Raw genomic sequence first — 25,581 nt, 5'->3', positions numbered from 1 at the left:
AGAGCCCGGGCTTGGGAGTCAAAAGGTCGTGGGTTCTGATCCCGGCTCCACCACGGGTCGGGCTGTGTGACTTTGGGCCAGTCACTTTGCTTCTGTGGGCCTCAGTGACCTCATCTATAAAATGGGGATTAACTGGGTGCCCTGTGTGGGACAATATTAATCATAATAATGATGGCATTTGCTAAGCACTATGTGCCAAGCACTGTTCTAAGCCCTGGGGAGGATACCAGGTGATCAGGTTGTCCCCAGCGGAGCTCACAGTCTTCATCCCCATTTTACAGATGTCACTGAGGCCCAGAGAAGCCGAGTGACTTGCCCAAAGTCCCACAGCTGCCAAGCGGTGGAGCCGGGTTTTGAACCCATGACCTCGGACTCCCCAGCCCGGGCTCTTTCCACTGAGCCACGCTGCTTCCCTAACCTGATCACCTTGGGTATCTACCCCCGGCCTTAAAACAGTGCTTGGCACATAATCAGCCCTTGAAAAGATTATCAGTATTATTATTAATAATAATAATGTTGGTATTTGTTAAGCGCTTACTAGGTGCAGAGCACTGTTCTAAGCACTGGGGGAGATACAGGGGAATCAGGTCGTCCCTCGTGAGGCTCACAGTTAATCCCCATTTTACAGATAAGGTAACTGAGGCCCAGAGAACTTAAGTGTCTTGCCCACAAGTGGCAGAGCCGGGAGTCGAACCCAGGGCCCCCGACTCCGAAGCCCAGGCTCTCTCCACTGAGCCACGCTCCTTCCCCGTGGGTATCTACCCCTGCCTTAGAACGGTGCTTGGCACATAGTAGGCCCTTGACAACACTGTCGTTATTATCATTAATCGCCGTGGGCCTAGCGCGCTTTAGGAGTAATGTCCCATGTTTTGGGGGGCTGCCACTTTTCACTGTTCTGGGCTCCCTTCCTTTATTGGGTGGTATCTAACGGGCAGGTCCCGTGTGCAGAGCACTGGCCCAAGCGTTGGGAGAGGACAACTGGGCAACCCATTTGGCTCCTGCCATATCCTGAGCGCCCGCCGAGGAGTGTGGGGCCAAGTCACGGGCTCCGCCGAGGGCGGAGGGACCGCCACGAAGGGGCGGTGGGTCTAGAGTGTTTGGGCACGTCCCCTCCACGTCGACTGCATTTTTTAGGTCCCTCCAGAGGCGCCGTTTCGCGTGTCTATCGTCGCCCCATCGCCCTTCCACCCCCATCTCCCCAAGAGCCAGCCAAAAGGCTGGGGCGGCCCGGGCCTGCCCTCGGCCCCGCCCGCGGCATGCTGGGAAACGGAGTCCTTTCCCCTCGGGGCCCCCCCCCCCGGCGGCCGCCTCCATCTCCCGTCAGCCCCCGCGGCCGCGCCGGGCCTTCTGGGAGTCGTAGTCCCGCGGCCGAGGGCGGCCCATAGGCGCCCAGGGGAGGGCGGGCGGCGGGGAACTACGCGGGGCGACGGGGCGCGGCGGGGGTCAATCGGCGCCGGGCGGCCGGGGAGGGAGCGTGGCGAGGGAGGAGGAGGAGGAGGAGGAGGTCGGCGGCCGGGTGCAGTCCCACGAGGAGGAGGAGGAGGAGGAAGGAAGGTGTCGGCGGCCTCCGTCCCCCCGCCGCCGGCCATGGATCCGGGAGGAGGAGGAGGAGGAGGCGGCAGCGGCAGCAGCAGCGACTCGGCCCCCGACTGCTGGGACCAGGCGGACATGGAGGCGGCCGGTCCCGGGGCCGAGGCCCAGCTCCTCGGCGCCGCCTTCGCCCGCCAGCTCAACGTCAACGCCAAGCCCTTCGTGCCCAACGTCCACGCCGCCGAGTTCGTCCCGGCCTTCCTCCGGGGCCCGGCCCGCCCCGCGCCGGGACCCGCCGGGCCTGACGGTAAAGGGCCGCACGGCGGGGGCGGACCAGGGACACGGGGAGAGACAGACGGACGGACGGAGGGAGGGAGCGAGGGAGCGAGGCCCCGCCAGACACGAGGCCCCAGCCCCACGCATTCCCGGGCTGGGCAACGGGGGGGAGGGCCGCACCCCCGCCTCGGGCCGTTGGGGACAACCGGGGGCCCTTCCCGAGCCTGGGAAAAGGGGAAGGACGGATCCCCGGGGTTTAGGAAGGGGGAGGGACGGGTACCCGAGGCTGGGGAAGGACGGATTCCTGGGCTGGGGAAGGGGGCAAGGACGGATCCCCGGCTCTGGCAGTTGGGGACTGCCGGGTTTCCTTCCCGAGGCTGGGAAAGGGGGAAGGCCGGAGCCCCGGGGGTTGGGAAAGGGGCAAGGCCGGGTTCCCCGGGGCTTAGGAAGGGAGAAGGCCGGGTTCCCCGGGCTTGGGAAGGGGGGAAGGCCCCATGTCTGGGGCTTAGAAAGGGGGGAAGGCCGGATTCCCAAGGCTGGGAAGGGGGGAAGACTGGGTGCCCAAGGCTGGGAGAGGGGAAAGGCCGGGTTCCCAAGGCTGGGAGAGGGGAAAGGCCGGATTCCCGGGGCTTGGGAAGGGGGCGAGGCCGGGTTCCCAAGGCTGGGCAAGGCCGGATCCCTGGGGCTTGGGAAGGGGAGAAGGCCGGGTTCCCGAGGTTGGGAGAGGAGGAAGAGCTGGATTCCCGGGGCTTGGGAACGGGGGAAGGCCGGATCCCCGGCTTTGGGAGTTGGGGAGAACCGGGTTCCCTTCCCGAGGCTGGGAAAGGGGGAAGGCCGGATTCCTGGGGTTTAAGAAGTGGGGAAGGCCGGGTTCCCAAGGCTGGGAAGGGGGGAAGGCCGGATTCCCGGGGCTTAGGAATGGGGGAAGGCCGGATCTCCGGCTTTGGCAGTTGGGGAGATCCCGAGGCTGGGAAAGGGGGAAGGCCGGATCCCTGGGGCTTGGGAAGGGGGGGAGGCCGGATCCCCGGCTTTGGGAGTTGGGGAGAACCGGCTTTCCTTCCCGAGGCTGGGAAGCGGGGAAGGCCGGATTTCTGGGGCTTAGAAAGGGGAGAAGGCCGGGTTCCCAAGCCTGGGAAGGGGGGAAGGCCGGATCCCCCGGGGCTGGGAGTTGGGGAGAGTCAGCTTCCGAGGCAGGGAAGGCCGCACTCCACAGGGCTTAGGAAGAGGGGAAGGCCGGATTCCCGAAGCTGGGACTTAGGGAGAGCCGGGTTCCCGAGACCGGGAACGGGGGAAAGCCGGGTTCCCGGGGCTTAGGAAGGGGGGAAGGCCGGATCCCCGGGGCTGGGAGTTGGGCAGAGCCGGGTTCCCTTCCCCAGGCTGGGAACGGGGGAAGGCCGGATTCCTAGGGCTTAGGAAGGGGGGAAAGTGGGAATCCCAGGGCTTAGGAAGGGGGGCAAGCCGGGTTCCCGAGGCTGGGAAAGGGGGAAGGCCGGATCCCCGGGGCCGGGAATGGGAAGAGAGCGAGCCGGATTCCCGGGGCCGGGGAATGGAGAATCCGGGGGCGGAGTAGGGGAAGCCCGGAGGAGAAGCAGGGCCGAGGCCTGGCTGGAGGAGGAGGCGGGCGGGGCCGGAGGGAGGGGGCCCGACGTGATCATTTCGCCGACCACCCCCCCCTCAATGTTCCGGCCCCCCCCACCCCCCGGGGGTGGGAGATGCTACTTAATTGTCGTCTTTGTTGTTAATTCCCTAAATGAACGGAAAGGCACCGGGCCCCGACGGTTGCTGCACAAGGCCGAGGTGCATTGCAGGCTTTCTTGTTGGCCAAAGCGGGTCTGAGGGGGTCGGGCGGCCCCTCCGGCCCCCCCCCCTTAGCCGGGTTCTCACATTTAGGAAGGATCACGAACGGCCGGAAAACCCCGACGTGTAGGGATGGCTCCACATTGACGTCGGAAGGGGAAGCAGATTGCTCCGGACGCCCCTTCTCCAAGTCCAGCCGGGGGAGACCGTTTTTGGAAAGGTTTCCTGCCCGGCTCCTGAAAGTCCATCACTTAAACAAAAAATCAGAGACGACTTCTACTGATTTTGTCTTAGAAATTTTTGCTACTCTAGCCTTTTTCTTCGCCGCCACCCCTGTGCGCTTATTCCGGCCTAAGAGTCGCTCCGAACACTCCTTTTGAGACCACGGTTTGACACCTTTAGCTTCTTGGATTTCGAATAAAAGCCTTTCAGTTTTAAACCTCCCCATATTTAATACGACCTCCACGGTCAAACACCTTCTAGATATGGATCTAAGGAGCGTCGGACGAATCAACGCAAAAGGGCTCACTTAATGGTGGTCCTTTTGGAAAGCGATCAATGTAGAAAAAGAAATGTTTTCCGAGTGGGTTTTCGAGAGCCCCAGTGTGGGAACTGGGGAGATGGATATAGTCTCCCTCCAGACTTTAAGCTCCTTGCGGACAGGGAGTGCGACTACCGACCCTTGTTAGGTTTGTATCAGTCGATCCTATTTATTGAGCATCGACTGTGGGCCGAGCACTGTATCCTATTTATTGAGCATCGACTGTGGGCCGAGCACTGTATCCTATTTATTGAGCATCGACAGTGGGCCGAGCACTGTATCCTATTTATTGAGCACCGGCTGTGGGCCGAGCACGGTATTAAGTGCTTGGGAGAGTACCAGCGCGACAGAACTTGTACTCTCCCAGATGCTTAGACCAGGGTCGTGTGCACAGTAAGCTCTCAATAAATGCCTTTGATTGATTGATTAGGGTTCACCACCTTTTCCCAGTTACAGTCTGGCTTCTATGAACTATGGACAGACTGGTGTGTATGTATGTGTGTGTTTCCCCCCAGGTTAAGTACTTAAGTACATTTTAAAGGCTGCTGGAGACTACATCAACACTTAGCGTGATCTTTATTAAAGTTGCTTCTGATAAGCCTCAAGCCAAAAAAGGATGCGTCTGGCAGGAAATGTGTTTGGAAAAGCACACGTGCACAGTCAGAGCGGCACACAGCCTGTACGTGGCTGTTTTCGTGCCTCTATACCCTAACTCAGGTTGTGGGGGTGTCCCTCTCCTTGTTTGTGGCTTTTTTTTTTATTAAGGAGCATTAAGCTTTTAAAATTGTATTCCACTTTTTAGACTTTCGACTGCCTAATTGGCCTATTTTTCCAGACCTTGAAAAGGGAAATTCTCATAATGGCCCATACTTTTGTATGATCCGGCAGATTCCTTCTTCCCTTTTTGACCAATTTTTTTTCTTTCCCCCTGCTTTGGCGTTTTCATTAGAGTTTCTTCCATTGTCTGACCCCACCCTTTTTCAAGAGGTGCAAGCTTTGCTTTTCCATTCATAAGCTAGACTTAGAACTCCATTCATTGGTTATCTCTGCCATCAGTAGAGTAGTCACCAAGAGTGGCCAGTGGTAGGGCGGGTGGGGCACCTCAGTCTGCTGCTCTGCCGTCATCTGCTGACCGACTTTAAAAACCAAAAAAAAAGTCATTTTCTGTCTTGCTCTTGTAGAAACGAGAGTTTTCAAAGAGTAGGTGATTGATTTCATTGATTGCCTGCCTCCCCCTCTAGACTGTAAGCTCGTTGTGGTCCGGGGCCGTGTCTACCAACTCTGTATGGTGCTCTCCCAAGTGCTTGGAATAGTGCTGCGCACACAGTAAGTGCTCCATAGCTAGCATCTATTGACTAGGTGAGTGATAATTAAAACTCTGAGACGCAGCATGGCTTAGTGGATAGAGCACGGGCCTGGGAGTCAGAAGGACGTGGGTCCTAATTCTGGCCTGTTGTATGACCTTGGGCACATCACTTCTGTGCCTCAGTTACCTCCTGTGGAAAAAATGGGGATTAAGACTGTGAACCCCATGTGGGACATAGAATGTGTCCAACCCAATTAATTTATAGCTTCTCCAGCGCTTGGAACAGTGCCTGGCACATAATAAGCGCTTAACAGATACCATAAAAAAAATAAAAAGCCAGCAGTGGTGTTTGTTAAGCGTTTACCGTGCACACCAAGCTCTGAAGTGCTAGGATGGATACAGGATAATCAGGTCGGACACAGTCCCTGTCTCACAGGGGGCGCACGGTCTCAAGTCGGAGAGAGAACGGGGATTCAGTCTCCATTTTACAGATGAGGAGACTGAGGCACAGGGAAGTCAAGTCACTTATCCATGGTCACACCGCAGTAAGAGGCAGAGCCGAGTTTGGAACCCAGGTTCTCCGATTACCAGCCCTGAGCTCTTTCCGTTAGGCCACACTGCTTCCGTAAAGTATTTAAAAAAAAAAATTCCTTCATCCTGCCCATTCTCTTCTACCGAGAGGCTTTTCTCTTACATTTCAACTCTGACTGCTTTGGTGAAATGCCACTTCCTAGTTTGTCTCTGCTGCGATGGATCTGTGTCGGGGAGAAAATAGGTTCCCTTGGTCAGTGTTTCCTTAAACGAGATCCACGGAGTCCCGGCCAGTTCTGCCAGATAACCTGGCCTTGTCCATCTGTATTCAGAAAATACCACTGAGAGGGTTAAATTGTGGATTAGAGAGAGAATGGGAAAAGATCTGAGGGGGACTAGTTGTTCTGGGGAGTCTGGACAGAGGTGTGATGTTATGAGAGTGTAAAGCAGCGCACGGGCTGGGTGACTCAAGAGAAGGTGAATCTTATGTGCGTGCTCCAAAACTTAATCAGATGCCTAAGGAGACCGTGGTGGAAAAATCTAGAAATCACCGCTCTAATCCTTTAAAAGTCTTCTGTTTTCTCTTTGGTGCTGTCTTTCTTGAACATGTGGTTTCCCTGGGGTCCGGACGGCTCGTTTTGTGCTTTGTCCTTTTTTTCATTATTCCGCAGAAATGCCATGGGTACTGCCACTGAACAAGCAAGCCCGCGTGGACTTGGGGGTGGGGGCTGCTGTTGAGCAACGCGTGGCTCACCTTCGCAGGAAATGAAATGCGCGAAGCCGATGCCGGTCTTATCCCATTTAAGGTTGAGCTTGATATTCAGAATCGGCTTTCCTGGCACTTGGTTTCTGGTTGAGACCTTTTTTAAAAAAAACTCGAGGGCCTAGGTAAAAGGGTAAATGACTTAAATAAACCCTTTTTAAGTTCTGGTACACCTCTGTGTAGCCAGGCAATCTGGTACACCTCCGTGTAGCCGGGCACCTAGCCTGTAGAGCATCTCCAAATTTGAATGAAAGGGGGTAGTGGGGTTTGATATTTTAGCACAGCTGGCAAAAAAACAAATTGCATGTTACCTAGTCTTGAAGTCGTGTGTCCTGACCAGTGCCACCTACTCCTTTTACGAGCTGCAGATTGGCCTGTTGCAGGGGCCACAGTGATGTTTTCAGTTGTGGAAACTTGGAAGTTAACCTTGAGTAGAAAACTTCTGCAAACTTGACTTTTCCGGGAACACTGGAAGCTGTTGATGTTTCCTTTAACTGCCTGTGCAGTGAAGGGGCACTGTGATCTTTATACACTTTCTGTCTTCCCTTGCCTCTAGACCCATTTAATGTCCTCTATAGTTGGTTTTATATTTTCCAGCTACAGTATTTTAAATTCACTGGGCAGACAGCAATCTTCAGGTAGGTTTAGTTAAATAGTAACTTGAAGTCCGGTGCTTTGTAAGTCCCATGTTTTCCTACTGTTTATCTAGGAAGAATCAACTCAACTGCTGTTGCTATTTCTGGTTTGGGGGATCATAGGGTTGAAGATGACCAGGATAATCAACTTGACCAACTCTAGGTTTACATTCATTGGGGATTTTAGAATACTTGGAACTCTGAAAGGGGATTCAGCTCCTGGGTATTAACGTGGTTTCTTTCAGACCAGGCCTAAAGGTTCAGGACCCTGTTGGTTTTCCACCCAATGCTGGTTTTAGTAGCCTCACTATAGGCAATTGTATTAAATTCTTGCTAATAATGGCATTTGTGTGAACACTTCCCATGTGCCAAAGAAGATAAACAGTGTCTCTCTCTCTCTCGCTTTCTCTTTTTGTGTATGTGTGTGTTTAAGTGCTTACAGTGTCAAGCCCTGGGGTAGTGGGGTAGATACCAGGTTGGACACAGTCCCAGTCCTACGGTGCTCACAGTCCAAGTAGGAGGGATAACAGTCGTTGAATCCCCATTTTGGAGCTAAGGGAACCGAGGCACAGAAAAGTTGAAAGTGACTTGTCCAAGGCCACGCAGCAAGCAAGTGACAGAACCAGAATTAGAACCCAAGTCCTCTGCCTCCCAGGCCAGTGTTTGAGCTAGTAGGCCACGCTGTTCACCGGTCTCACCATCTCTGAGAGGTGGGGAGAGTTAGGTATCTTAGTCCCATTTAGCAAGTTAGGAAATGGAGGAACCGGGGATTAGGTGATTTACCCAAAGGCACGGGGCAAACCCAGTGACAGAACTAGCGGAAAAGCCTGGGCCTCCGTCCGGCGCTCAGGCCCATGCCCTTTCCATCGGGCCACACTACCCCTCTGTACTCTAGGGTCTGAATTGCGGGTTTACATATTGTATCCTTTGTGGAGTCACCCCTGAGACCCAGGGTTCTTCATTACCCCGTGGCTTGATCAGGAAGGGAATTCTCTTGGACATTGGCCTTCTCTAATATATTGATACCATGGGGAGCTGTTGGTCCTTGAGCAGGATGAGTTAAGCTGTAACATATATTTAATCTAGGAAGTGTAATGACTACGGTGCCATTTTTTAGATAATTATTCAGAAGGGAATGGAAGGTAGACATTGCCACGATGTGGCTGATTTGCTGTAGAACGTGAATCTGGGCGAATCCGTGCTGTTTTGGTCAAAGACGCGCAGGGCACTAAGCACTTGTGGAGGCTCCACCACCATCGTGCTTGTTTTGCACTGTTGAGCTCACAGACCGATGACCGCTTAGGCTTCTACTGCATTTGGAAGGTGCCAGAGCTATGAAGCTAATGACTGTTCAGTTTAGAAAGGCCTTTGGGCTTTTGCCCCATCCCCTTTCTGTCCCAGAAGGGTGACTATTGAAATGGAGACCCTCCCATGAGTTTGTATTTTAATAGCTTGTTTCCGCTTTTGTTTACTTGACAGACTGTGAAATCCTTTAAATGGGTATTGTAGGGAAACTAGACTGAAGGTTTCTTTGTAGCTCTGATAGGGACACAAAAGAATTAAATGAGAGATATTCCAAATGGCTCTGGGTGAAGAGCTACTCCAGGGAAAGGCCCAAGTTTTCTCTCACCCAGGAGGCAGGCCCGGCCCCAGTTGAACCCTAACTTTGAGGAATGCAAAACAGGGCGTCTTGGAAAGAGTCTATCCCAAAGCTAGCCCTTTTGTACGGTCCAAAAGTTTCCTGAAGTGGCAAAAGGTGACAGCTGCAGTTTTCACTGAAACTCACTTCGATTGAATATTTCACAACTCGTCGTCCTTACCGTTCCGGTAGATTAGTGCTGTGGGCCCAGAGAGACCAGAGCCTGAAAATTTTAATCATTTAGGATGGATATTTGCGGAACTAAAATTTTCCAAGGGAGCCCAGAATATGAGTAGAAAGATGGATTATTCCTTCCCAAGAGATTTAAAAAAAAAAAGTGAGGTGACGAAGAGATTTTGGTTTACTGAGCCCGAGAAGTCTGCTGACCAGAATCACAGCTATCTGTTGAGTCTCTAAAAAGAAGCAGCCGTGAAAAAAGTGCCCTGTGGTATGTTCCTACCTCAACCCAGCCCGCACCGGCTTAATTTGAAATTCAGGGTAAAATAGTTTGCCTGTTTGGTGATTCTCAGCTCTGGAGGAGAATTTGATAGGAAATGAGGTCTGTGCCACTTCTCCTCAGTTTTGCAGGTGGGTTAACTGAGGCTTTTAAAGATCAAATGACTTCTACGCGGTACTCTGGTGAGTCAGAAATGCTCTTATGTCATCAGCTAAACCAAGATTTCATGGTTGGAGTCATTTGTTGTCATTGACGTCCTTGCACAAACTAAAAATTGGCAGCTCAGGAAGCCACAGGGTCTTTCCTGACACAGCATCATTCCTCCTCCTACCTCTTTTCAGGTGATTTCATTAAGACTCTCTGAAAGGAGGAATATGTTGGCACATAATGAGGGGGGAGAGTCTGAGGTTTGGACAGGTTGATAAAGGATGCCTGAAACTTAAAAATATCTGTGGTCCTTGGTGTGCAAGCAGAATTCCTGTAATACAGAGTGGGTACTTAGCAGTAACTCATAGGGTCTTTTACTTCGTGGTCTATTTTTTAAAAAATGGAAATATTGGGGGCATGACTCAGACTAATCCTCCACTTTGACAATCACAGAATATTAAGCAGAAGCCCAGAGAATGTCTCTGCCGAAATGGGAATAGTCCAAAGCAAAAGCATCCGAAGGTTTGGTGCATATTTAGGAGGCTGGGAAGGAATTATGTTTTCTTAATCACACTCTCACTTGAAGCTTACCTTCCTCCTTTCTGCATCTTTTGAAATGTTGATGGTGTGAAATATTTCAAATGATTCTGACTCGCACTATCCATAACATTATGCCATTTTATTTTTAGGCTGTTATGTAATTAAGAAGAGGCCATTGAAAGTTCCCTTTACTGCCTGAGGTGGTTTGTTTTTGTTTTTTGATTGTTGTTGTTTTTTTCATTTGCCATTATAATCCTCTACTCAGGTTTGTCTGGTTTTTCCATTTCTTTTGTCTCATTGTGTGTTACTGGGGGTGAAAATGTGGTCAGTTTTAAATATGTCAAGAAATTCAAAGGGACAGGAAGTTTTCATTCATGGCTGAAATTGTGCGTTGCTCTGCCTCTTCTGCAAATAGTGTTCCCAGTTCTCCCTCCCTGGAGTTCAGTTGGGTCCATTACACTCAGTTGGTCTTCACTGGAAAAACAGTACATATATATATATATGTGTGTGTATATATATATGTATATATACTCATTCAGTTGTATTTATTGAGCACTTGCTGTGTGCAGAGTACTGTACTAAGCTCTTGGAATGTACAATTTGGCGACAGATGGAAATCCAGATTTCCATTTTGAGCAATGGTCTACCTCCTAAGCACAGAGGCCAGTGACATCTAAAACCCTCTCCTCCTTCCTGCCTTAATGCATTCTTTCTGCCCTAACTTTATGATAATACCCAGGGGTCAGGCATTTCCTGTCAGCTAGCGGAGGTCCACGGATTTGGGTACACAAGAGCTCTAGCTGGTTGTTAGCCGTCAGGAAAATCTGGCCCACAGGAATTCGCTGCTCAAGTCACTTGTGGCATTTATCGACCCGAGTGGGAAGAGTTAGGATTTTTCCTAGGATGAGTTGGAGAGTTTTCCCAACCTCCTGTCTGATTTCTTTGTTAGAAAACACACCTGGATTAGCCATTCAAAACCACAATTAGGAGGATGGGGGATTTAGGGGGACTGATTGATTGCAGAATTTGAAATAGCCAGTGAAATCGATCCTTAGCACTGAATGAGGAAAAAGAGATCAGTGGGACCTGAAGGTGACACTAGAAGATTCCAGGACTCTGGGGGAAAAAAAACCTGTTTCAGCAGGGGCAGACAGTGGGACCTAAGAGATTTTTGTGGAACTAAATAGGACCCAGAGCCCTCGCAGAGTGCTCAGATAATAATCCACATCTCGCGCGGCCATGTCTTCCAACCTTCCATCCCCCCACCTCTTCCCTTTCAGCCCGGTTTGGCCGAAGTGGAGAAGACGGTTACTCTCCTCTAAGTGAGGCCCGGTCCCACGGACCGGGCCTTAGCTGGGGCTGGGCCAGGTGACCTAGGCTTTGCTCTACTGGGCTTGCTGTCGTTGGGGTGCAGTAGTTGTCAATACGCTTATTGCTTTGTCTAGGACATCGAAAACTCCTGCAGAGCAAGGGCGAGAGAGACATTCTGTGTTTATCAGCTCACTTGGTGAGGTCCATCCTCGAAACGGTTATTTCATTCTGCGCCCTCCCAGATCCATCCCTCCCCTGAGCTCGCGTACCCGTTGATGAGTGTCCTCCCTTCCCTGCCGCTTCTGGTGCTGTTTTAAGAGGCCCAGGGGTGAATGCGGTGAGGCATTCAGAGTAGTCTTGGGGATTTAAGGGAGGGGCTGGGTGCACGGTGACCTACTAAGCACATGCAGTCTGTCTCTGCAAAACTGCTGAACCAGAAGTGAAGCCCAGACTAAATGGAAGTAGCTGGGTAGGTGAGTGAGTGCTAGCATGTACCACAATGTGTTTGGCCCCGTATTAACCCTCTGGAAGTTTGTGATGTAGAAGCTAGTGCACTTGTGCCCTCGGGTAGCTTCACCATTTCCATTGGCTTTCACGTGTCTTTTTAAGGGGTATTCCATTTGGCAATTCTTGTTCCTTAAAGGTTTCAAAATTGGTTGAAGCATCTAGCAGAGGAGGTGATGGGGAAAATGGAATCCTGTTTGGTCCATCACAGGGCCTGGTGGTGTGGGGCTTTTGTTGTTTTTTCGTGCCAGTGACCTTGAAGAAAAATTTCCTTCCTTTGCCTGACTTTCTAACTCCAACGCACAGGTGGGTGTATTTGCGGAAGGAGCCCAGCAACCTAAATTTGGTAAAAATGGAAGTCTTCAGAACCGTGAAGGGGGGTGGTCAGGGCGAACATGAAAGCTGTAGCCACCAGATCCCACCCCAGAACCCAATGGGAGGCAACCATTGAAGAGGGAAAGTTCAAAACAAGCAGAAGGAATGATTTATTCACACAGCAGGTGATAAATGTGGGATTTAATACCACAGGAAATTGTGCAGGCAGAAAATGTAGTTGGTTCTGGAGGGTTTTGCGTAGATGAGAGGTCTGTGATAGGTCACCCTGTCTTGTCTTTTGCCGTCGGGTCGTCTCCGACTCTTTGCGACACCATGGACACATCCCTCCCAGAACACCCCACCTCCGTCTGCAGCTGTTCTGGTAATTTTTCAGTAAGTTACATTAGCTGACATTAAGATGTATCGGACTCTCCCAAGCACCTAGTACAGTACTCTGCACATAGTAAGCACTCAGTAAGTACCACTGATTTATTGGGGAAAACGTCCCTGGCCTCTAGGATGGGTGTCAAGGAAGCCAGACATCAATCACATCAGTCAGTCTGTCACCATTATTGGAAATTCTGCTGGGCTGGTTGGACCGTGACTAACCCAGTAATGACAACATCTGTGTCCTTCAGAGTATAGAGCCAGTATCCTCACATCTGTCCTTCACTCCTCACCACTTCCACAAACTTTCAACTTCTGTCGTGCCCTACAACAGGAGTAGCCCAGGTAGTCCAACTCTAGCTACAGACTTCTTCCCGGAGTTGAGGGGAGGAGGGTCTCCGAAGGAAGCAAATGAAGCTGGGAAATATTTCCTCAAAGTGGGGCCGGGGGGGCTCTGGGGAAAGCAGAAAAATGGCATCCTTGGACTCTTCCGAATGAACCGAGTTGCAAATAGAGCAACTCATCTAGTAAAACGCTCCAAAGAATTTTGAAAGGGGATCTACCGAGGAACCTCCCGGAGATAGGGAACAGGAGCAAATGTGCGTATTCTGATTTGACTAAGTAATTTAGTTTGCTTTGATGACACTTTCTCTCCAAAGGCCTTGCTCGCCAACTTTGCTGACACTTGAGGGAGTCGAAGAATCCTCCTCATCAGGAATTTTGGTGCTTTTACAAACTACTGAAAGACTCGTTAGGAAGCACTAGTGATTTTACTTGAAATAATATACTGTTGGGGGTTTTGCGTTCTGTTTTATTTTTAGTTTTGCCAAGATTACTTTTTCCTTCAGAAGATGTTACCTCCTGGAAATAGTTCAATCTTTTTGACCTACAAGTTTTTTTTTCCTTCCTCCTTTCTCAATTAACTCCCCCCCGCCCCAGCCAACCCATGTCTACCCTTCCCTAAAAAAAAAAAAGAAATCATTAGCAAATATTCCTCTTTTTTGACAGAGGTGTTGGACTCCAAAGTTCCCATGAGTTTTAATAAACATAAACTGGATTTTGTGAGAGCACAACTCCTGTGTTTTAAGGGAGGTAGTGCAGTGTGGTGGAAAGAGCACAGGCCTGCAAGTCAGAGGACTAATCCTTGCTCTCCCACCTTGAGCAAGTCACTTCTCTGTGCCTCAGTTAACTTATCTATAAAATGGGGTTGAAGACTGTGAGCCCTATGTGGGACAGGGACTGTATCCAACCCCATCATCTTGTATCTACCCTAGTGCTTAGTACAGTGCCTACCTGTAAGCGCTTAACGAATATCGTAATTATTAGTTTAGACTGTGAGCCCGTTGATGGGCAGGGATTGTCTCTAACTGTTGCCGAATTTACAGTCCAAGGACTTGGTACAGTGCTCTGCACGTAGTAAGCACTCAATAAATATGAATGAATGAATGAATGAATGAATGAATGAATGAATGAATGAATGAATGAAAACAACTGGGTGTATATTTGACAGTGTCTTAGAGTTCTATCATTAACCGTTATCTATGATTTAAACCTGAGGCAGATCAGACCTAGGTATTGTCTCTGCTTGAAGATATTAGAATTCAAGATTGCTCAGTAAATATTAAATACCCAGGTTATTAGTTTATTAACAGTTTTGTCTCTGGCAAGTCAGTATACAGGTGAATTGAGATTTCATATCTATTTTTAAAACTGAGCTCAGCTTCTGCCGATTTTCATATTGGCTTTAGAGTGGTTTTGGATTCAGAAACGCTACTAAACCCAGAGTTTGTTTGCTGTTTAAGGTAATGTCTTTTGATTTTATTCAGCTTTTCTGCTCCTTTCCCAACCACATATTATGAGAGAACTTGACTGCGTAAGTTTTATGTAACCCCTTTTTTTTGTGGTCACACCTCACTCCCCCTCTTGGGCTTAATTTTGCCACCGTCGAGCTTCTGATTTGAGACTCAGTTGTTTTTGGAGGGTCTGCAAGCCTCACCCCGTCTTGTGCTTCATGGCGTTAAGATCCAACCCCGTATTCCTCGTTTTCTCCCTCTCTCCCCAATTTCACTGTAATTATCATGATTGCCTTAATCATGGCTGCTAAATGAAGTGAGCCATTTGTTAAGAGGTCAAGGAACTTATTTAACAGTGAAGTTAATCTGATTTTTTTTTTCCCAGAATAATTTGCACTTGTGTGAGAGAAAGTAAAAAGGATTTAAATCCAGGGTAATCTCCTTTTTTTATAAGTCCTATTTATCATATGTAGTGCAGGCTTAGAATTATTCTTAACGATCACAGTACTACTTATACTTGAGCCAAGATGCCCAAAGCAGTTAGTTGGCATGGAATTGGCACCCAGGAACTAAAAACTAAAATTATGTCAACTTGACTGAAATTTGGAAACGGTCACCTCCCCTATAAATCTTCCATTCAAGTTTATTATATTTCATTTCCCCGCTACATATATCAGTTTGACTAGTCGGATATCTCATTCCCCAAAACAACTGCAGCTACTTAGCGTCCAGTATCTCTTCATCAGATTATCGAAAAGGGAACTATTGATGCGCATCAGCGACCCACCCTGGGGTTTTTTCCAGCTTTTCCTGACATCTACCTTACAACTTTGCGATAGATGTGTTAGGTGTCTTGCTCGAGTATTAGCAGATTTTTGCACTTCATTCGTAGCCTAAGAAGTTAGGGAAGGGCCTGGCCTTGCCCAAGTCCCCAGCACTCCTTAAATCTTGCTTTTACCTCACTGAATGGGAACGAGGAGCTACTTTAGGAAGTTGTCGACAGTAAATTTCCTCAGTTACAAAGGACCCGCTGGAGCAGTGATGAGATTTACATCCCCTTTCCATCAGCAGAATGACCGTCTCCCCTGGTCAACAGTGGGCGGGCCTCAGGCTTTGGGACCTTGAATCTCTGTGAAAGAATTGACTATGGGTGGTTGGCCCAGTACCACGGAGGCACTGGGTGCTTCAGGCAAGTAGCAGTCTGCAAAGCGTGCACCAATTTAATGGGCGAAATTCATTTACTACCAGAGTGACCGCGGCACAGTACTGATGCACTGCCAAAGCATCATAGATCAGCGAGAGGTTGCCAGGGTATCCGCCTCAGTAGCTTCTGTGGTCTCAGTCGCCTTCATTAACCAGCTATTTTCAGGATTTCAGTCAGAAGTCTTTACTATGATTCCATAGTAATGATATGAATTATATAATTCTAGGAGGCACCGTCCCCCTCCCCCCCACACTCTTTTTTTTTAATGCTATCTGTTAAGGGCTTACTATGTGTCAAACACTATTCTAAGTCCTGGAGTTAGGTACAGGTTAACGAGGTCGGACACAAGTCTCTGTCCCTCATGGGGCTCACATAGGAGGGAGAATCAGTATCCCCATTTTTCAGTGGAGGAAACTGAGGCACAGAAAAGTGGGCTCAGTCTAAATAGGAGGGAGAACCATTATCCCCCTTTTACGGTTAAGGAAACTGAGGCACAGAGAAGTGAAGTGGCTTGCCCAAGTTCACACAGCCAGCAATTTGGCAGAGTCAGGTTTAGAACCCAGGTCCTTCTGACTCCCAGCTCCATGTTCTCGCCACGGGGCCCTGCTGCTTCTGGGTGTTCCCCTATCCGTCCCTCCGTGCTTGAAGTATGGGTCAGGCTTGAGGAAGGGTGGAGACTTAGTATGTTGGTCTGCATGGTTGGATGTGCAACACAGCTAAGAGAAGAACGGTACTGGAAAAAGTGCTTCAGTTTTTTAACCCCAGAGGCCTTATTTATACTGAAGGGAACGTTATCTCTCTTCACTCAGCAAATTAAAGGACCATGTTAGAATGGTCCCGGAGACTAAGAAGCAGTGAGTCCTGCTCTGCAATTTCTTTTTAGCCAAATGGTAATCTTGAAAAACAACAAAAGAAAGCAACAATATAGTCTAAGTGGCAAGGAGCTAATTCTAACAAAATGGAGAAATCCAGAGGTGCCGGAAAAAAGATGCCTCATTGTCTGCTTGTCAAAGTGCTGCAGGAGTATTGGCAGATATTAAGATTGATTTTTAAAACTTGCTTGTGTTGACACAATCTTGCCCAGGACACACCACTGTTCTCCTTTTGGTTGCTGTAGTTCGTCCCTCTCGTCCCTCTTGTCTGACTGCCGAGGAGGTCGCCGTCGGCCCTTCTCCTGAGCCCTGGCTTCTATTTGGCTGCCTGGCGGGACATAGAGGCCAAAAAAAATGTTCCCACCCCATCCTGAAGAAGAAATAACCCCGACAGTCTATTCCAGGCCCTGAGACTTAAAGCTTCAATTGGTTTGGGGGAAGGAGGAGCTGTGGTTTTGCAAGCAGTGACTGGTACCTTGGCAGGTGGCCTCTCCATGAAGTGCACTGGGTCCAGTTGTGGGGAGGGGAGAAGAGGGTGCCAGTGCCCGGCTTGAGAAAGCCCTGCCCCTGTGCAAGCAGAAATCTGGGAGTGATCAGATCTCCATCTTCCTTTATCCTGGGAATAGTGGGGGAATCTACTGTTGGTGACCGTCCCCCAACCTTGAATGCTCCAAGTCAGCCTTGCTTTCTTTTTTTAGTTTCCTCTTCCCCCAAGTATGCGATTGTGTGTTGTGAGATAGCACTTAATGTGCAAGTCTGCGTGTGCACGCGTGGCATACATGTTGAGCCTAATGCAGCATTCCAAGTGGACCAAGTCTATCATCTTTAGGTGTGTTCCTGAATTTAGCCATATCTGGGGGGCTGAAAACCATGCTGGTGAAGGGAGCGAGTAGCTCCTCATCCTCTTATGTGCTAGTTTTTAATAGTTATCAAAACGGTAGCCTTTATTGGTTTTCGCAGCTCGGAGCCTTAAAAAACTGAGAAAGTGCTTTGTCTCTAGCGAAGTCAGAGTTAGTAAAATGAGGAAACAAGTATTTAGAGGTTTTTCTGTTGCTAAAACAAGGACACCAGTGTCACTAATAAGAGTAATTAGCTAACAGTAGGGAGTGGTAGGAGGATTTTGAGAACGAACTTGAGAAGGAAGGCAGCTAGCATCAGGGGCCTCTCTGACCCCTCTGTTGTTTGCTAGGTTAGAATTATCCGGCCGCTAAAGCAAACTGGCAGCCTTCAGGATCTCGGCCCGCTTTAAGCCTACCTAGTGTGGTTCCATTGTCTTGTGGAAAATGAGACGACTTCCTATCCCATGGCCCGGCACGGCACCTGCTCCCAAGCGAAGCACCCCCTCCCGCCCCCATCAACTTCCAGGATCTGGGGAGAGAGAGGGGAAGAGTCAGATCTAGGAGATCTGATCATTATAGTTGTTGGCTTATGTTACTTCCAAAGGCCATGGTTGCCACAGATGTGAATTAGCAAGTTGGTGGGTGAATAGGTCCTGAACAAGGGACATTAAAGGGAAAACTGGGGGACTGGTTTGTCCAGGATTGGAGGTCTGTCTGGGGTCTAAAGGGGTGGCAGAGAGCTCCATCTGTAGTTGTTGATTTGATAGAACCCTGGCTCCTTTCTGTTTATAAGAGAGTGAACACAGAAATGTGCTTTTAATGTTGGAATTTAATTTTCATTCAACAGCACCTGTCGAACCTTCTCAGGAGGAGCAGTCATTGTTGAGCGAAGGTAAAAAGAAAAACTAATTATCTTTGGGGTTTGAGGGTGAAGACAGATATCTTCATAAATAACTTCATAACTCGATGTTTTCTCTAGGTTCAAATTCTGCTGTTGGAATGGAAGTTTCAGAACCTGTAGGTAAGACACTTTCTGATCTTTAATATGATTCAGTGAATCGCTTTCAATCCCTTATAAGATTTAAGGGCAGGTGTAAGTATTGTTCTGAAATGGAGCATTTTTAAGTTAAAGTACTTGCTCTTGTTCCATTTTCCTGTCACAGAACTCTTTCCTTTTTGGTACCTATTCATTTAATGTTCGTTAATATTTTCTGGTTTTGGCATGCTGATTGTTGAAATTTACATCAAACAGTCACTGAAGTCAGAACACTTGAGAAGAAGAGTGGGGTTTTTTTTTCCTTCTAAATTTCAAATCTCTTTGTTTTAGTCCGATAAACTGGATCACCTCTATTTTGGACCATTATGGACTCCTAAATCCAAGTTTAATTTAGCCTTTTCCATAAAAATTCTTCTTTGCTAAAATTGAAGAGCATTAATATCAGCGACTCAGCTTTCTGATGTTGATAAAAGCCATCTTGAAAGCTATTACCCATTACCCAGTAAAGAAATTTGACTGCTTTTCGGGTATCAAGACATTAGGCAGGGAGGTTTAGCATCTTCAAAGCGATCATTTATAACCGGGAGGGTAACCATTCTTTATTTAAAGAAAAAAAACACCATCAGCAGTTGAAGTAGAGCTGAACAGTTACAACATTTAAATGTGTTTTATTTCCAGTAGAGAATGGAGAGACAGAAATGTCTCCCGAAGAATCATGGGAGCACAAAGAAGAACCAAGTGAAGCTGAGCCCGGAGGTGGCCCTATGGGGGATGGAGGAGCCCCAGAGGAAAATGCCCAAGAAATGATGGAGGAGGAGGAAGAAATACCAAAACCTAAATCTGTGGTGGCACCACCAGGTGCTCCCAAAAAAGAACATGTAAATGTAGTGTTCATAGGGCATGTAGGTAAGTGGCGCGTCGATAATTGGAGGTGTAGGGTGGTGATGACTGTATGTAAGTCCATATTGACCCGACTCTGGAGTCCTGGAGAGCTGGAGATGTAGAGTATGTAGAGTGAAGTAAAGATTGGCTTCTGGCCCTGGGGAAAAGGCCCATCGTTTATTAGGTTAGTTGACTGCAAAGTAGTACAGGATTTCCCACAGCTGATGGCTTAGGGCTTTAGAGGAAAATTGGGACAGACGTCCTTTGCTTGAAAGACTGGATCTTCAACGTTGGAATTACAGGTGGTATTAAACATCCTGCTTATTTCTGTATAAGTTAGTAGTTGGGAGGCTTTTTGCCTTTTCTGTGAAGTTCTGTTAATTATTCATGAATATAATAGTACAGAGCTTTAAAATAAATGAGTTGTTGTGGATCATTAAGTAACATAATGTACTGTGAAGCAGGAAATGAATCATCTGAAGTGATTTCTGGATTCCTGTCAGGTCTGCTAGTCCTGCAAATATTGTGTCTTATATAGTCACAGCCAGAGCCTTGTTTTCCAAGGAGAGCAAGAGTCAAAAGCACTGCTTTGGGGTTTCCTCATACAGTACTATAGTATTGCCACCTAAATGACTTCAAGGTGGGAGGGGATCCCTCTGACGTAGTCCTCGGTTGGAATAGATCGAAATATCCGGGGCTGGTGAGTCCCGTGGCGACCACCCCATAATTTGGCGGTGGCCACCAGGGTGAGTAGGCAGTATAATGTTATTGTTCTAAATTTCACTTCTCATGTTATTTTATTAAATTCTCATTGGCCGAAATGCCTCAACTTAATTTTGGAAGCATGTGGCCGTTCATCCAAAGACAGCTAGTGCCCCAAAATGAAAAATGGGTACATTTTTTGTTGATGGTTAGTTTTAGAAGGTAAAGCTTAGAGGCTCAAGTAATGATCAAACTCAGAACTGAAATAGCCAGCGTTTTCTACTACTACTACTGGTTTTAATTAAGTAAATATAACACTAGGGTCTGTGTTCATTTTCACTGAGCCTTTTTTCAATGTTTTTCACATCTGTAAAACATTTGTGAACTTACTGTTTTTGTTAGATGCTGGCAAGTCTACCATTGGAGGACAGATCATGTAAGTAGACAGCTTATCTAACTAGTTTTAAATTCTGAGAGGGGAAAATTTCCCTTTATACGACTCTTACTACCTTCCGCATTGATGTTCCGACAAACAAATGTTGACTCAGTTCTTCAAACAAAATTACCACCAGTCAGATGCCCTCTGCTTTTGCTTACCTCTTTAGTTTGATGTCTTCTCTCAATACCTTAGTATTTCAGACTGCCTTGTTTGCTAATTTCAAATATCTAGGTAGCCCCCTTGTCAACCTTGAATTGCACTTGTCACAGGGTAGAGAATAGTGAACCCTGTGGAGCTGCAAGAGGAAAAAAATGTGAGATTTTTTAGTAAATAAAAATGTGGAAATGTAGTCTCAGTTTATTTGGGAAGGATTTATAAGATTATGGTCTTCACGATTAAATTTCCTTAAACCCATTCAAAATCTGAAACTAAAAAGCAAGGAAACTGTCAGGAAGTAAAATTTCGGCTTTCAAAATGCAAGCCTCAGCATTCTGAACTGTTCATAAGCTAAACAGAGCAGGAAGGTGTTCCAGAGTTAAGTACTTAGAGGTAATTCAAGATGTTTTTCCATGCTGTCTTTAAGATTCCCACTTTCAGCAATCCTCTCCAAAGTCTAAAAGCTTTCATCTGAATGCGTTCCACATCTGAGGCATTCCCCTCTGCCTAGAATACATCTTCCCTCTTCCATGAAACCTTCCCACATTAGCCCTTTTTGGCCCGAATATGCTAACCACCTCAGACTCTCTATAAAGCATATAGTGCACTTCTGATCTGCTTACCTTCTGTCTGCCCCAGAACTTAGCAAAATGCTTGGCTCCTCGGAGTAATAGCAGTTATTGAGCACCCATTTGGTGAGAAAGGCACTTTATGAGGAACTAGGGAAATACAAAATAAAATGACACATTCCCTGCCCTCAGATTGCTTACACTCTATCAGAGGAGACAGACACAGCTCTTAGATATTGTGAGCCCCTTGAGGGCAAAAGACCTTACTATTTCTAGTCTGTGCTTTTCCCAGTGCTAAGTACAGTGATATGCAATCAGTGGTATTTACTGAGCACTTACTATGTGCAGACCGCTTAGGAGAATGTAACACAACAGAATTAGCAGGTGTGTTCCCTGCCCATAATGAGCATACAGTCTAGATGGGGGAGATGGAGATTAATGTAAAAGTTTTGTAATATAGAATTTAAATTTGCATATAGTAAACAATAAATACTGTTACTACTACATAACAGTAACATATAACATACAAATGTTACATACAGCATATAGTACATAATAAATTGAGTGGATTGTGTGTGTTTGTGTGTGTTTTTGTACAAGCGTGCACACATATACACTCTCAGGAGGGTGCAGATAAATTCCTTAAGTGCAAGCATGAATTTAAGGGATGCCATGGCTCATGGTGCTGGGAAATTAATTTGAGGTTGTTGGAAGATGTGAGGGGAGCTGTGGTCTCTCTGATATGGGAGGGTTGGGGTTCCTAGCTGGGGTAAAAGAGGCAGGAGAGGCGAGAAGGTACAGTTAGAAGATTCCAAAACCGGGTATGAAAGCTGAGAAAATTAAAAGTGTTGTGTTATATTCATTAGATATTTTTTTAAGTGCCTTATTCCATTAGCAGCTGTTTCAGATTTGTGGAATATCAGGTTTTGAACCTTGCGGGGACATCAGTTGGATTCACCTTTGCAAAGCTAATATTGACATTTTAAAATAGGGCAGTTGTCTGAAATTGGAATTTCTCTTGACAGCTTCTTCAAGGTTTGCCTCTGAGTTCACTGAGTAATTTGTCGTCGACTAGACATAATTGCAGAGAAATTGAGTTGCCAAGTATTTTAAAAGCTTTCTAAAACAATTTTATTTTTCAGGTACTTGACAGGCATGGTTGACAAAAGAACGCTTGAGAAATATGAAAGGGAAGCTAAAGAAAAAAATAGAGAAACCTGGTATGTAAGCCATTTAGTATGATGATAAAGCTTAAAAACTAGACAGATGGTCTAATGATCCCTTGGAGGAAGTAGTGATACTGTGTGTTTTATTTCACAGATCAGTCTGCCAATGCTCAAAATGAAAAATAAGCATAATTGTCCTCTGTGGCATCAGATTTTTCCTTCAGCCTCAGTGGGTGCTTTGCTTTTTAGGAGAAGGTGATGGTAGACTCCCATTTTTTTGCATTAACCTTTAAACAGTTCTCCAAGATTGAATCTTCTCCTTAGGGTTAGATCAGGGGTCTTTGTTCTCGTCAGTTTTGTCCCAAAGAGCTTGTTCCAAAAATGTCTAGATACTATTCAGAATCTTAGGTAAATAATGTCACTGTAAGCCTTGGTCAAAGTTCCTGCCTGCAAAGTTGAAACAGAGATAGTGATCCAGGCAGTATTTGTTATTAATAGTGTGTGAAATTTTGCCTAAGCATATTTGCACAGTGAGACTGTTACACAGAAGCTCATGTTATCTATAGCAGTGTTAACTCCGCCATGTTATATTTTCATTATAAATTGCCATCCTAGTTGGAGTATTACTTTTAGTGTTCTAATATGTGTTTGGATTACTGGAGTGGTTGTCTGTGGGATCATTAAAATTGAATTTTCAGCCGCTTGAAATCTCAGTTTTATCAGGGTCATATTGCTGTGGTGTGTGGGGTGGTTTTTTTCGTTTTGTTTCGGAGGGTTGGTTTTTAGTTTTTTTCATTCCGTAAAATTTCCCTTTGTTACAAAAGAAAGGATGGCCAGAAGGGGTAATTGAATCTTGAAAGAATGGGTGAAATGTGAATTTGGAATTCAGTAGAAACCCTGGCATCTTCAACTTCTCCTTCTGAGCCAGCTTCAGCTCTTCAGTGTGATGTCTTTGGCAGAACACTTGTTCACTATACCTAGGATATGGAATTGGTTGGTTTTGCTGAGTTTTTTCATAGCACTTTCACTGCCAAAGTGGATTAAAGATGACTTACAGATTCACCTCAATTCTGTTATGGAAAACTTATCAATTTAGTTCATCATGTGATGACTCATTATCACAGTGTTGCCTATGGAATAATAATTGTGGTGTTTAAGTGCTTTCCCTGTGCCAATCACAATTTTAGAATATGGGGTCTGGAAGGTTTGGGCATTTTAAAATATGTCATGGCTGGTGGGGGTTTTGGGGGGGAGGTTAGAGGGGTTTGTGGTGTTTTTCCCTTGGGGTTGGTAGTGTGCCCCTTCTTCCACTCTTTAAAAATTTCTGTGGACAGCTGGTACTTGTGGTCATTTTTGCCTTGTTTCTGTGTAATTATTCTTATTTAGAACCCTCTCTCCAAAACCAAGATTTGTATATTGTTTAATTTTGGGTCGATATCTGAGTCAAATGCCTTAAGTTAAGCAAATTATATATCAGTAGTTGAATGCCTACTCTGTCCAGAGCTCTGTAGTATTAAGCACTTGGAAGAATCCTTTGGAGTTAAAACACATGATCCCTGCCTTCAAAAAAATTTCCAGTCCATTGAGGGAGACAGACATTAAAGTCTGTGAGCCCACATCATAGGACAGGGATTGTCTCTGTCTGTTGCTGAATTGTACATTCCAAGCGCTTAGTACAGTGCTCTGCACATAGTAAGCGCTCAATAAATACTATTGAATGAATGAAGTCAGTTTCAAGGGGAGAAGCAACAGTATTAGAAGATGTGTACCATTAGAGAGCTATGATGTCCAAGTGCTTGATTGTTCATTCACAAATGTCGATACTGATATCAAAGGAATGCTTGCGATGTGGGTTAAAATCATAAAAGCTACGATAAAGTTATAAGTTTTAAAATTTTTACCTAAATTATTTTCAAAACCTGAGCTTTTTTGAAATGTATAAAGGTATTAAAAAAAAAAAACCAACCCTGAACCATCCATTTCCTATGTATAGCAAATCCTGTGGAAGTAGTTGGGTATTGAGATGTCAAAATATGAGCTATAAAAGTCTTAGATGATTTTACAAAATACATTTTCTCTAATGGTTCCCATGTATTAGACTATCTTGGAAATGTTTTCCTCGGGGATCTACAAAGCCCGAGGTCAACTCTGAGAGAACAGTATCACTACTAGTGTCATATGGTGGTTTGTTTTATGGGTGTTTTTCAAACTCTCGTATTTCATCCATATGAACTTTTGGATTGTTATTTCAATCAATCAATGGCGTTTATTGAGGACACACTCTGTGAAGAGCATTGTAGTAATAGTAATAATAATTATGGTATTTATTAAGTGCTTACAATGTGCCAGGAACTGTACTAAGCACTGGGGTTTGGACACAGTCCCTGTCCCTTATGGGGCTCACAGTCTCAATCCCCATTTTAGAGATGAGGTAACTGAGGCATAGAGAAGTGAAGTGACTTGCCCGGGTCACACAGCAAACCAGTGGCGGAGCTGGGATTAGAACCCATGACCTTCTGACACCCAGGCCCGGGCTCTCTCCACTATGCCATGCTCCTTCACTGTACTAAGCACTGGGGACAGTACCATACAACAGACTTAGCAGACATATATGTTGTCTGCCCATAACGAATTTAAAATCTATTTGTGGGGGATATAGGGTATTTATCGAATACTTCAGATACTGAACCACCATTACACATAAGCGATGTTTTCGCACAAAAAAAGGAAGGCAGTTTTGCCCCAGGTGTGAGCCTACATTTTGAATAATGGGATCTTTGATTGTTACTCTTTCAGGTACTTGTCTTGGGCCTTAGACACAAACCAGGAGGAACGAGACAAAGGTAAAACAGTAGAAGTGGGGCGAGCATACTTCGAAACAGAAAAGAAGCACTTCACAATTCTAGATGCTCCCGGGCATAAGAGCTTTGTTCCCAATATGATTGGTGGTGCTTCTCAAGCTGATCTGGCTGTACTGGTAAGCATCGCTAATTCACCATGTTACAGTTTTTGTTGCCCTCATTTTTATCCTGTTGGCCTCAAGTTTTCCCCTGGAGGCATGACGGTACCCTGTGGGGGGGGGGGGGGGCGTTCACAACACTGAAGGGGAGTAGAGCCATTGTGCTCCTTTACGATTTTATAATCCATCATCATTTTGGTACTTCAACTGGGAAGCATGATCTTGCAGCTTGATAAACCAGTGAAAGAGTATGCTGTGAACCTGCTTTCTTTTGAAATATTACAAAGTAATTCATTCTAATAGAAACTGGATTCTTTGTTTACG

At 46.7% G+C, this 25,581-nt stretch overlaps 1 protein-coding gene across 3 annotated transcripts in view; it reads left to right on the top strand.

Annotated features, from left to right (window-relative positions):
• Positions 1-1,562: 1,562 nt before the first annotated feature.
• GSPT1 (G1 to S phase transition 1) overlaps positions 1,563-25,581 on the top strand; it is a 36,724-nt gene continuing 12,705 nt past the window's right edge. Inside the window, exons 1-7 of one of the 3 annotated variants that reach the window (XM_029049633.1) lie at positions 1,563-1,837; positions 18,235-18,279; positions 18,367-18,408; positions 19,066-19,290; positions 20,371-20,404; positions 22,275-22,352; positions 25,095-25,275. In XM_029049633.1, the coding sequence (XP_028905466.1) occupies positions 1,588-1,837; positions 18,235-18,279; positions 18,367-18,408; positions 19,066-19,290; positions 20,371-20,404; positions 22,275-22,352; positions 25,095-25,275 (855 nt within the window). In that variant the 5' untranslated portion in view covers positions 1,563-1,587. Of the gene's footprint in view, positions 1,838-14,253; positions 14,482-18,234; positions 18,280-18,366; positions 18,409-19,062; positions 19,291-20,370; positions 20,405-22,274; positions 22,353-25,094; positions 25,276-25,581 lie in introns of those variants that run through there. The other 2 variants (XM_029049632.1, XM_029049634.2) reach the window with 2 other exon arrangements.

Source organism: Ornithorhynchus anatinus, chromosome 2 (assembly GCF_004115215.2).
Source record: "Ornithorhynchus anatinus isolate Pmale09 chromosome 2, mOrnAna1.pri.v4, whole genome shotgun sequence".
NCBI classification, from domain to species: domain Eukaryota; kingdom Metazoa; phylum Chordata; class Mammalia; order Monotremata; family Ornithorhynchidae; genus Ornithorhynchus; species Ornithorhynchus anatinus.
This window is presented reverse-complemented; position numbering and strand designations above follow the sequence as displayed.